The sequence below is a fragment of the Meleagris gallopavo genome, unplaced genomic scaffold (assembly GCF_000146605.3).
Source record: "Meleagris gallopavo isolate NT-WF06-2002-E0010 breed Aviagen turkey brand Nicholas breeding stock unplaced genomic scaffold, Turkey_5.1 ChrUn_random_7180001951031, whole genome shotgun sequence".
Lineage (NCBI taxonomy): Eukaryota > Metazoa > Chordata > Aves > Galliformes > Phasianidae > Meleagris > Meleagris gallopavo.
The window spans coordinates 1,971-12,575 of record NW_011212221.1 but is presented as its reverse complement, the minus strand read 5'-3'; the positions used below and the strand labels follow the sequence as shown (position 1 = coordinate 12,575).

General features: G+C 60.5%; 1 protein-coding gene across 10 annotated transcripts in view; it reads left to right on the top strand.

Moving 5' to 3' along the window:
• The first annotated feature begins 6 nt into the window (after positions 1-6).
• Positions 7-10,605, top strand: part of PCBP2 (poly(rC) binding protein 2) — an 11,924-nt gene continuing 1,325 nt past the window's right edge. Inside the window, exons 1-13 of one of the 10 annotated variants that reach the window (XM_019611611.1) lie at positions 7-64; positions 166-199; positions 453-569; positions 1,867-1,998; positions 2,604-2,732; positions 3,208-3,282; positions 4,883-4,969; positions 5,145-5,210; positions 5,947-5,988; positions 6,996-7,068; positions 7,574-7,612; positions 8,437-8,489; positions 9,104-9,273. In XM_019611611.1, the coding sequence (XP_019467156.1) occupies positions 188-199; positions 453-569; positions 1,867-1,998; positions 2,604-2,732; positions 3,208-3,282; positions 4,883-4,969; positions 5,145-5,210; positions 5,947-5,988; positions 6,996-7,068; positions 7,574-7,612; positions 8,437-8,489; positions 9,104-9,273 (995 nt within the window). In that variant the 5' untranslated portion in view covers positions 7-64; positions 166-187. The remainder of the gene's footprint in view (positions 65-165; positions 200-452; positions 570-1,866; positions 1,999-2,603; positions 2,733-3,207; positions 3,283-4,882; positions 4,970-5,144; positions 5,211-5,946; positions 5,989-6,995; positions 7,069-7,573; positions 7,613-8,436; positions 8,490-9,103; positions 9,274-10,605) is intronic. The other 9 variants (XM_010727956.2, XM_019611612.1, XM_010727960.2 and 6 more) reach the window with 9 other exon arrangements.

The following is a 10,605-nucleotide window of genomic DNA, read 5'->3' as shown; positions in this document are numbered from 1 at the left end:
TTTCAGCACTTCCTAATTGTTGCTTTTGTTCCCCTCCCAGGAGGTCGGCAGCATCATTGGGAAGGTAAGCGGGCAGCAAATCCCCCCCTCCCCACGTGCTCCCCCTCCGTCCCCACCCCACGCGCAGCCGCGCTGACACCTCTCCTTTCTCTTCTTCTTTCACAGAAAGGGGAAGTCCGTGAAGAAGATGCGCGAGGAGGTGAGCCTTAGGCGGGGGGTGGGAGGGGGGGCGTGAGGGGTCTGCAGCGCTGCCGGCCTTGAAAGGAATTTTCTGGCGGCGCGGCACCGGCAGCAGATGGAGCCGGCGGGCGCAAGGCATGCTGGGAGATGTAGTCAGGGCTGGGGCAGGAAGCCAGCATGGCTAAGATGGCTGCCGGGCGCTGAGCCGAGGGAGGAGGGCGGCCTCGTGGCTCTGCGGAGCCCTGACGTCCCACGCTGCTTCCTTCCCACAGAGTGGTGCTCGCATTAACATCTCAGAAGGGAACTGCCCCGAGCGGATCATCACCCTTGCCGGCCCCACCAATGCCATCTTCAAAGCTTTTGCGATGATCATTGACAAACTGGAAGAGGTGCGTCTCGGCCCTGAGCCTCTGCTGTGTGCTGCAGGGATGGTGCTCCACTTTTTTTTTTAATTCTTGTACTTTTCTGGACAAATTTGCCCTGTGGAGCTGCTGTGCAGGGCTGGGGTCTGCCCCACAGCTCCTGGGGGGGCTGGAACAGCCCCGTGACCCTCCCTGTGGGTGAGGAGTGTTCTCCCAGCTGGGGCTGATCTTTGTCCTTCCTTGAGCAGAGTCCAAGGTCCAGGTATGATTTTTCCCTCCTGGGTGTTCAGCCAACCTTAAGTGCCTGCTTGCTGAGCGTCAGAGCCCTGTGGTGATTGCCCAGGGCTGGGAACCCCCTGTGACCACCACTAAAACAGCATCAAACTGAGCAGGGCTTTGAATCCCTGCTTCCCTTGTTCTTCTGGACTGTCCTGCTGCTTCCCTGCCTGCATGTTTCTTTGTGCAGTGGGGGCTCAGCCCGATATCCAGCCCTGCTGAGGAGGGGTCTGGGGGTCCTGCAGCACCGAAGGACAATCTGCGTCCCAGCCCTGCTCCTGCAGAACTGCTGATTCTCAGTGGGATGCTGATCCGAATCCCAGCTATGGGAGTCAGACCTTGCTCAGGGCTGTGACGTGAGGAGCTTTGGGCTTTTCAGAAGGGTGAGCTCCTTGGCCCTTCCATCTTTTGTGGGGCACAGAGTTCCTGGTGCCTTATCCCTCTGGATTCAGGACCCCCTTCCTGTCAACACATCAGACCCCTGTGCTCATGGGAAAGCTCAGAAAGCTGTGAGTCCCAAACTGCTGCTGTGTCCTGGGAGCTGACATCCTCCTGGCTCTCGCTGCTGGTGCTCTGAGCCTGGGGCTCAGCAAAAGCTTTTATTTTAGTAGGTCAGCTGAGCCCAGCCGTGTGCCTCCCCTCCCCCTGCCCACATATGACTGCTTTAATCAGCGCCCAGCTTGTTCTCACTGAGCTTTCATCCCCGTTACAGCTCTGAGCTGAACTGGGAGCTGTCTGCAGGGGGAGACTGAGCCCCCAGCCCCTCATCTCTTCAGCACAGCTGGTTCCCATTCAGCTGTGGCTTGACCCAATGCCTCTGCGTTGGGCTGGTGGGGATTAAAACCCCATTTCACCAATACAGCAAGCCACGGAGTTTGGCTGTTTTCATCTCAAAAATGTGGCTGTGTTGATTCCAGCATGTTAACAAAGCCCTGAAAAATGGGATCTGGGAGGTTCGGATGTCACCTTGGAACAAACCAGCCCCGTTCCTCTGGTGTGAGGGTCCTGCACCAAACTGCTCCCTCTGAGCAACTCCTCTTCCTCGCAGGACATCAGCAGCTCCATGACCAACAGCACAGCTGCCAGCCGGCCCCCGGTCACCCTCCGGCTCGTGGTGCCTGCCAGCCAGTGCGGCTCCCTGATTGGAAAAGGAGGCTGCAAGATCAAGGAGATACGAGAGGTGAGTGCTGGCTGCCCTGCTGGTGATGTGCAGGGCCTGGTGCGTGGCAGAGGGGCCAAGAACTTAGGTCTGCCCTGCATAAGTGGAACTGCATAGTGTAGAGGCAGCATCATTTGGCCCTTTTTAAAAAGCTCCTTGTATTTTTAGTGCTTGTGAAACTGAGACTGGGTCAGAGCCTCCCCTTCCCGGCACCGTCCCCTGGAGCGGGATGCTTGGGTTCCTGCTACTCTCGATTCCTTTCCCTAGGCTTTTTCCCAGCTGGCGGGGGGGGAATGCGTGCCACCAGCCTGCCAAGCCCCCAGCTCTCAGTGAGAAAGGCATGTAATGCTGCTTAGTGCTGAGTGCCACTGACCCTTGGCTGCCAGGGATTAACCCTGTCCGGTTCTGCTCACAGCAGAGATGGGCTTGACTTGGGTTACAGGGGAAGGCCGCAGCCCGATTCTTCCTCCTGACCGAATTATTTCCAGCTAGGATTAAAAGGCATTATTTTGAGGGAGAAGGGGGGCACTTCTGGCTATGTATAACTTGGCCACGAGGCTGCTGGATGCAGTGAGCTCACTGTCCTCCCTGGTCTGACCGTTTATTTTTATCCTTAAACTTTGCAGAGCACAGGGGCACAGGTCCAGGTGGCAGGAGACATGCTGCCCAACTCGACTGAGCGAGCCATCACCATTGCTGGGATCCCACAGTCCATCATTGAGTGCGTCAAACAGATCTGCGTTGTCATGCTTGAGGTAGGGCCCCCCCAGCTGTGTGTCGGGCTCTCTCCCTGGGGACACGTGTGAGGCGCAGGGATCCCTCTGCCCTTTCCTGGCCGCAGCCCTCCCGACCAGTAGAAACCCCTGAGGACAGAGGAGCGGCTGCTGGGGGATAAAAGGATAGTTGGGGATTACAAGTGAGGCTTGGAGCTGCTTTAAGCTGGGGTCGAGCCAGTCCTCTTGAGCTCCTGCCAGCTGATGGTGCTGCTTGCTGCCCTGGTGAGCAGTGACACCGAGCAGCAGCGTCCCCCTGTCTCAGCACGGTGCTGCAAGCCTCCCTCTGCTCAGTGCATGGAGCATAGAATAAATAGGACTGTTTGTAGCCCTCGAGGCTCAGCCAGGCTCTGTGCCCTCCTGGGAGCAGACTTGCACTTGAGGTGAAGCGTTGGGTGCTGGGAGGGGGTGGCTGGCAGCGCTCGGTGCCTGATGTCCCTTCTCTGCTGTCACCCAGTCTCCCCCGAAGGGCGTCACCATCCCGTACCGACCCAAGCCATCCAGCTCTCCCGTCATCTTTGCAGGCGGTCAGGTAAGGCCTCTCCTCAGCTCGTGGGGTGCTGGGAGGGGAGGGGTGTCTGTGTGGCGGGGGGTGGGGGATAAACAAGCTGCCACACCGCCAGCGCACATCAGCTGCTCTGCGTGCCTGTCACCCACACCGCTTCCTCTGGCATGGGGCAGCTCTGCTTGGCCTCGGCCTCCCAGAGCCTGCTCCCAGCCTTCCTCGCTGAGCCTGCTGCGGGAGGCAGGAGGGCAGAGGCGGGGAGGGAGCTGGGAGGGTTAATTTGGGGAGGGGGGTGGTTTTGTCAAAGTGCTCCTGGAGCAACCGGGGGAAATCCTGACGTGGTGGTGGTTGGGAATTTGAATTGGGATGGGAGTCCAGCTGCCAAAGCCAGTTGTCCCCTCTCTGGGACTGGCTCCGAGGACTCGGTGCGACCTGTGTGGGTGACCGGCCCAGAGGCTGGGGGTTCTCTGCTCTCTGGGGCTGGCTCTTAGGGTGCAAAGGCTCAGCCTGTGCCTTGGGCAGGGTTGGGGTGCAGAAAAGCTTCGTCTTGGCGAGGGGAGGGTGTCAGATAGAAGTAGCCTTAAGGGATCGGTGGTGCAGCCCCTCTTGTGCTGACCTGATCCTGGGGAGTCGCTCGCTCCCCCCTGCCCTGCCTTGGGGGTGTGCTGGCAGCTGCCTCAGGCCACCCCGTTGCTGTAGCCATGGAGCCAGGCGCTGCCGTTACAGACGACAGGGCTCCCTTGGGTTCCTGTCTGCTGTAAAGCCCCGAGTCCCCCAGCTTTTTGGGGGTGTGCTGGTCCCCACTGGGTGAGAGAGGAGGTTGGAGTGTGGGGGTCACCGCTTCCCACCCCTCAGTTCCCAGGGCTGCCATTACCGCTTGGAGCAACACAGGGCAACTTGCAGATGCGTCTGCTGCCTCCGTGCTGCCAGGGAGGCCCCCCCCCAGGGTGGGTGCACGCTGATGGGGAGGGCTCGGAGCCCCCTGCCATCAGTCTTGGGGTCCTGCTGTAGGGCAGAGCCATGGCCACACAGACCGGATCCGATGCTGCAGCTGGGGTGGAGAGCTGCTGGCAGCCTCCCCTGGAGCCGGGCCTCCGAGTGCCACGCTTGTCTGGGGACGGAGCTGCTGCCGTCCCCTCCCCACCCTCGCCTCAGCACCCCCACCCCTCGCCCTCCCTGCCTCTTCCTTCCCCCCCTTGACCCTGGTCAGCCCCCGCTCTCCGACAGCTTCTCCTGCCACTCTGCACCCGGGGGGGAGCGCCGGGCGAAGCCACCCGCGCCCTTTGCCAGCGGAGGGTCGTCCCGTGCAGCCCCCCCCGGCAAGGGAGCCGGCCGCCATCCCCCTTAGAGCAGTGAGGAGCAGGCTCCCGACAGCCACGCATCTCTTCCTTCCCTTTCCCTTTTTCTCCCCTCCTTGTCTTCCACCCCTCTCCCCCGGCCCAGGGCCAGCCCGCTGCAGCCGTCCGGGCCCGCTCCTGGTGGTGTTGTGCTCTGTCTCGCAGCTCAGAGTCGTGTGTAGAGCAGGGTTAGCCCTCGAAAGCAGAGCTAATGTCGATGTGACTTTGGTGTTAGCGGAAGGTTTCGGATTGACAGCCCTGGAGACTGAAGTCCTCTAATTTATCCACAGGACAGGTACAGCAGCGGCAGTGCGAGCTACCCCCACACCGCCCCATCCATGTGCCTCAACTCTGACTTGGAGGGACCACCTCAGGAGGTGAGAGGGGAGTTCAGTCTCCACGGCCCGTTCAATCCTTGGCCTCTCTGAGACTGCCAACAAGGGTGGCATTCCCTGTCCCCGTCCCCCAAAACCCGTCACGGTGGCTTTTGTGCTGTGGACTCCTGTCCACTTGGGAACTGGACTCTGAGCCCACCAACCTCTCCTCACGCAGGCCACCCGGCAGCCACTGCATGGCAACGAACTTGGGCCAATTCCAGCCTGGGCTGCAGTTCTTCCGGTGACCTGGAAGTGAGGCTGTGTACCCCCCTCTCCCCTGCCTCTCCTGTCCCCCCTGCCCGGCCCCCCACCTTAGCCAGCCAGGCCCCAGCCAGTGACTCGCCCTTTCTGGGTAGCTTCAGGAGGAATCTGAAGTCTGTGGCTGTCCCTTAACCTCGAGACGAGGAATTGGCAGGTCAGGCGCTCAGCCTCGTTACCCCCCGAATGCCTCTCTTTGCCTTGTCTAGCATCGGTAGCCAGCTCCAGCAGTGACCTCTAGCTTGCCCGGCGACGTTTCCTAGGCGTGCGGAGTGACGAGAGGACTCGGAGCGGGACTTTTTGGGGGGCTGCTGGGCCGGGGAAGGAGGGGCCGGGAGCTAGCAGGGCTGGTGGGCGCTGGAGACCCTCCCCTGTCGGCGAGGCGGGGGGCGCAGGGCTAGAAGCATTGTCGGACTCCACCACACCATACATCTTCATCAAGATCCCAGCCGTTCTGTTTGTCTGCCACCTTTTTTTGGGGGGGACGGCGCCATACTGTCCACTCCCTCCCTGTAACTGCCACCTAAGGCCAATTTGAGTACCTTCCCGTCTAGAAACTGCTTGGTACAGCATTGTCCGTCCCCTGCCTCTCCCTGCCCCACTTCCCTTGCCCCGGAGAACTCTCCGCCTTGGCTCTCTGACTTCCTGGCTAGTTGAAATGTCTGTCCCTGGGTGGCTGTCCGATGGTTGTTAATAGGACTGTTTTCCTCCTTTTGTAGGCCTATACCATTCAAGGACAGTATGCCATTCCACAGCCAGATGTAAGTTTTTGTTTACACTTCTTGTCTTGAAATCCACCCTTCTTCCCCCTTCCAAAATTTTCTCCGTGCTTTCTCGACTCGAGCTGTCAGCTTGGGCTGAAACTCGATCTGATCCGAACTCCCCCCCAAAAAACTTCGCCCTCCTGCAGCCAGCTTCACCTGGTCTCAGATCTCTCCTTTTCCCCCCTCCCCTTTTCTCTCTGACATTCCCCTCCTCCGTTTTTCTGCTCCCCCCCTCACCGACACCACCACCACCACCTCCCCCCCAGCTGGCATTTCACTCCAGCTCTGCCTTTCCCTCCCCTCTTGAATTTGGCACACTTCCCATCCAGGGACACCACAGCGCATGACGGGACGCTGTCACGGTGGCTCTCCTGGGGGCAGGGGACAGCTGAGCCGTCGCAGGTGGCAGTGGAGGGGGGGATCTGGCCTGGCCCAGGCTGCTGCCAGCCTGTGGGGGCCGCTGGGTGCAGGAGAACAGTCCAGGCGGTGGCCGCCCCCCTTCCCCCTCGCCGTGGGCGCTGTCCCTGCTTGCTGGGATGCCGCCCTCCTCTGGCAGCCATGCTCATCCCGTAGGCTCGTTGCAGGCTTGGCGGGGCTGATCTCTTCTCCTGGCACCCTTAGAGCAGTGAGGGGGGGCTCTGGCAAGGAGGGGCAGGAGGAAGCTGTGCTCTGAGCTGCTGCAGGGGCCGCGCGCCGCTCCGGGCTCCATCCTGGCCTCCCTTCATCACATCCCTCTCCCCACGCTGCTCCCTGCATGGTGTGGTGTGAGCACCCTGCGGTCTCATTTCTCCTGCTCCTCTCTGCTCGTCTCCCTGAGCTCCTCTCATAGCTCCTTGCTTCTCCTGGGGGGTGGGCGCAGCCCCCCAGCCCACTCCTGGCCGAGGGTGGGGGGAGGCCTTTGGTGCCGCTCGCTGTGTCCGTGTGCCTGCCGCGTGGTTCTGGCCCTGCTGGGCTTGGGAAATAGCTAACATCAGCTTTTTTTTTTTCTTTTCTCTTCCCTCTAGCTGACCAAGCTGCACCAGTTGGCAATGCAACAGTCACACTTTCCAATGTCTCATGGCAACACTGGATTCAGTGGTATGGAAACTCCTTCTCTCCTCTGTACGCTAACGTGGGCCGAAGGCCAACCTGGGAGCCGGGCTCCCCTCTAAGCAGGGCCTCTGCACGGGGTCTCGTGTGCTCAAAAAAAAAAAAAAACCACAACCAAAACACAACACCAAACAAACCCAAAAACCCACAGCGTGAATGATGAAGTCTGGCCAGGTAACCGTCTCTGTCTCGTTGCCCCTGGGGGCAGCTGTGGTCTCTGCACCCCCCCCTCCCTGCAGAAGGCAGATCAGTGAGCAGGCAGGGCCTCCGTGCTGCTTTCCTCCCTCCCACCCTGTCCTTCATGGCTTTGCCAACGCTCTGGGGACCCCCCCAGCCTGCAGCACCTGCTCTCCCCCCTCTGGCTGCTCCAGCCCTGAGCAGGCAGCTGCTGAGTTGCACCAAATTTGCTGGAGCGTTTGCTAAGGTGGCTGCATTTCCATTTGGGGCTCTAAACGTGAGACAGCCAAACTCATTGTCACTTGTGTCTTAACAGGCATTGAATCCAGCTCTCCAGAGGTGAAAGGCTATTGGGGTAATGATTGAAACACAAAATCTATAGTTTATTGTGTATTAATACTGACCGGGGTCTCGTTCTCCCTGTTAAATGCTGCCCGCCTTGTGCACGGGTGGGAGGGGCAGGGGGGGCAAGGGAGCTGCTGGAGGTCCTGGATGGCCCTCAGGAGCTGTCAGTTTGCACTCTGGATTCTGGAGAGCAGAGCTTTGTCAGAGGGCTCAGCTGTGTGGTGTGTGATGCTGTTAGAAGGCCTTGAGCACATGTGAGCCCCCCCACAATTCACCCATAGGCAGCCCCCCACCCTTCCCTGCCCCCATAAAACTTTTGCCCCGGATCACATCCAGCGGCGCAGCCCCTGCCAGGCGCTGCAGGGATCACTGCTGTGTCTGCACTGAGCTGCTGCTCCCCTGCCAGTGAGGTCGCAGCTCCCAGAGTGGGGCAGGGGGGCAAAGTGCAGAGTGAGAAACCCGAGCAGCAGCCCGGTGGGGGCCCGACCTGGCACTGCCCTGCTGGGCTGAGGGAGCGAAGCGCTTGGAGGCTGCAGGTGTGGATGGTGGCCCCGTGGAGATGGGGTGCTGCTCCAGGACGGCCCCACTGCAAAGGAGAGCTTGTGGTGGCAATGGGAGGACAAATAGGGGGTGGGGGAGGGTGGCAGGTGAGTGGGAAAGAGGAGAGGGGAGTGGGGCTCGAGTAACTTCACTGCTTGCTCTGCCCTTCCCGTCCTGTCTGAGCTGTCTCCGAGGTGGCTGTGAGGCCAGCAGTGATTGCTGGCTGCCCGCTGTGCTCGTGCCCCCCACCGCCCCCCCTGACCCTCTCCTGCTTTGTCTCTGTCTTTTAAACAGGTTTGGATGCTTCTGCTCAAACCACCTCTCATGAACTCACCATTCCAAATGATGTGAGTATCTGCGCCCTCCCCCCTTGAAGGATGGGGGGTGGGGGCTCAGAATCTGTGTCCCTAGGAGATGGGGGGTGGGGCTGCCCTTCCCTGCCCACAGAGGGGCTCAAGGCAGTGCTACGAGTGATGGCTGCACCCCAAACAGCTCCTTGGGCTGCTCTCTTCATCCTTCCTCCTTCCAGCCAGATTTAAGGCAGAAATCTCATGTTTCTTCTGCCGTTGTAAATTGAATCGTAGAATGGCTTTGGTTGGAAGGGACCTTTAGGGGTCTCTCAGCTCTAACCCCGTGCCCTGGGCTGCTCCCACCCATCAGCCATGCAGGGACCCCTCTGTGGCCCTGAGCCCCTCTTGGGAGGGGGCACCCACAGCTCTGGGTGCAGAGCTCCCTCCCCCCAGCTTCAGTTTGAAGCCGTTGCCCCTCGTCCTGTCACCGTCTGCCCATCTAAGAAGTATCTGTATAAAGGAGTGCTGAAGGGGTTTAAAGCCCTCCTGGGAGCCATCAGCCCCACCTCTGGGTGATGCCCCCTGTGGGTGATGGAGGGGGACGGGATGCCCTGCCCACTGCTGATGAAGCTGCTAATGAAGGCGCTAACGAAGCCGCTGTCTCCCCGCAGTTGATTGGCTGCATCATTGGGCGTCAGGGCGCCAAGATCAATGAGATCCGCCAGATGTCCGGGGCGCAGATCAAAATTGCCAATCCAGTGGAAGGATCTACTGACAGGCAGGTTACCATAACTGGATCTGCAGCAAGCATTAGCTTGGCCCAGTATCTAATTAATGTCAGGTGAGTCTCTGTGATGAGGCAGCGCGGGGGGGAGGGCTGGGACCACCCTCGTGCCCCCAAGCATGAGCGGAAGGGGCTTCCATCCCCATCCCCATCCCCCTGCCCTTCCTTCCCCTTCCCCACGCCTGCCCCCTGCTGCGATCGCCTCCTGCTCTGTGGGAAGCTGTAGGACGAGGGAAGGCTGCAGTGGGTCGTGGCTGCGGGGCTGAGGGGACCGTGGGGTCCCCAGAGCTGCGTTTGGGATCTCAGCAGTTTGGGTTGCGCGGTTCGGATCCGTCGCTTTCTGTGCTGAGGGCTTCTGGGGGTGCTGCAGCCGGGGGGGGATCGAGGTGGGATCCCCAGCACCTCCCAGCGGGATGTGGGGATCCCTGGGATCCCGACGGACGCAGGCAGCGTCTGCCCTGCAGCAGCTGTGAGCCCTCGGGGATCGCTGGGTTCCCCGTGGGGTCTGCGGCGCTGTGGGGTGAGGGGATTGGACCCTCAGGGCTGCGCTGAGGCCTCCGGGTGTGCAGATGCGTCCCATGGTGAGCGTTAGGGCTGGAATTGGGGTTCGTTGGGACCTCAGCTCTGTGGACGCTGGAGATGAGCGGTGGCTGTGGGGTGGCAGTGGGGCTGTGTGGGGCTCTCCCTACGGAGGAGCAGCCCCGCTTCTGCTCCTCTCGGCTCCGTGCTGCGCTCCCCCTCCCCGAGCCGGGTTTCGCTGTTTGTCCTGTGCTTCCTCTGTGCTCTTCCCACCCACCCACCCATTTTTTTGTTCCTTTTCTCCTCTGTTACAGTTTAGAAAGCGCTAAACCCTCCTCCCAGGCAGCCTCCGTCACGATCCCTGACCACCTCAGCATCAACCTCTCTCAACCCTCCACCCCTTCTTCTTCTTCCTCCTCCACCACCACCCCCTCGCTCGCCACAGCGGGGGCCTCCGACGCGCCCGCCAGCCTCCCCAACCCTCTTCCGACCGCCCCTTGTGTCTCCAGTCTGCTTGGCATGAAACCTGTCCCTCTCCTGGCTCTAAAATGTTGTGTCTGCTGCTAAGGGTGCCTCCGCCCCGGCCGTGCCGTGCGTTACTAACAAACTGAAAACGGAAAAGCAGAGGTTCTCTCCTTACTGAGCCATAGGGCAGCTGCCCCATGCGGGCGCCTCAGATCTCATTTCCCCTCTCTGGGTTTTTTCCCCTCCTCCCCCCGTTGTGATGTTTCTTAGACCCCCACTTTTCTGGCCAGGGCTGCCCGTTGCTTTTCCTCTCCCCGTGCCCTGGGGTGCGGTGCTCCATTCGCCCCCATCCGTCCCAGTAGAGCTTTGTAGCCTTTGGTTCTTTGGGTTGTTTTTTTTTTTTTT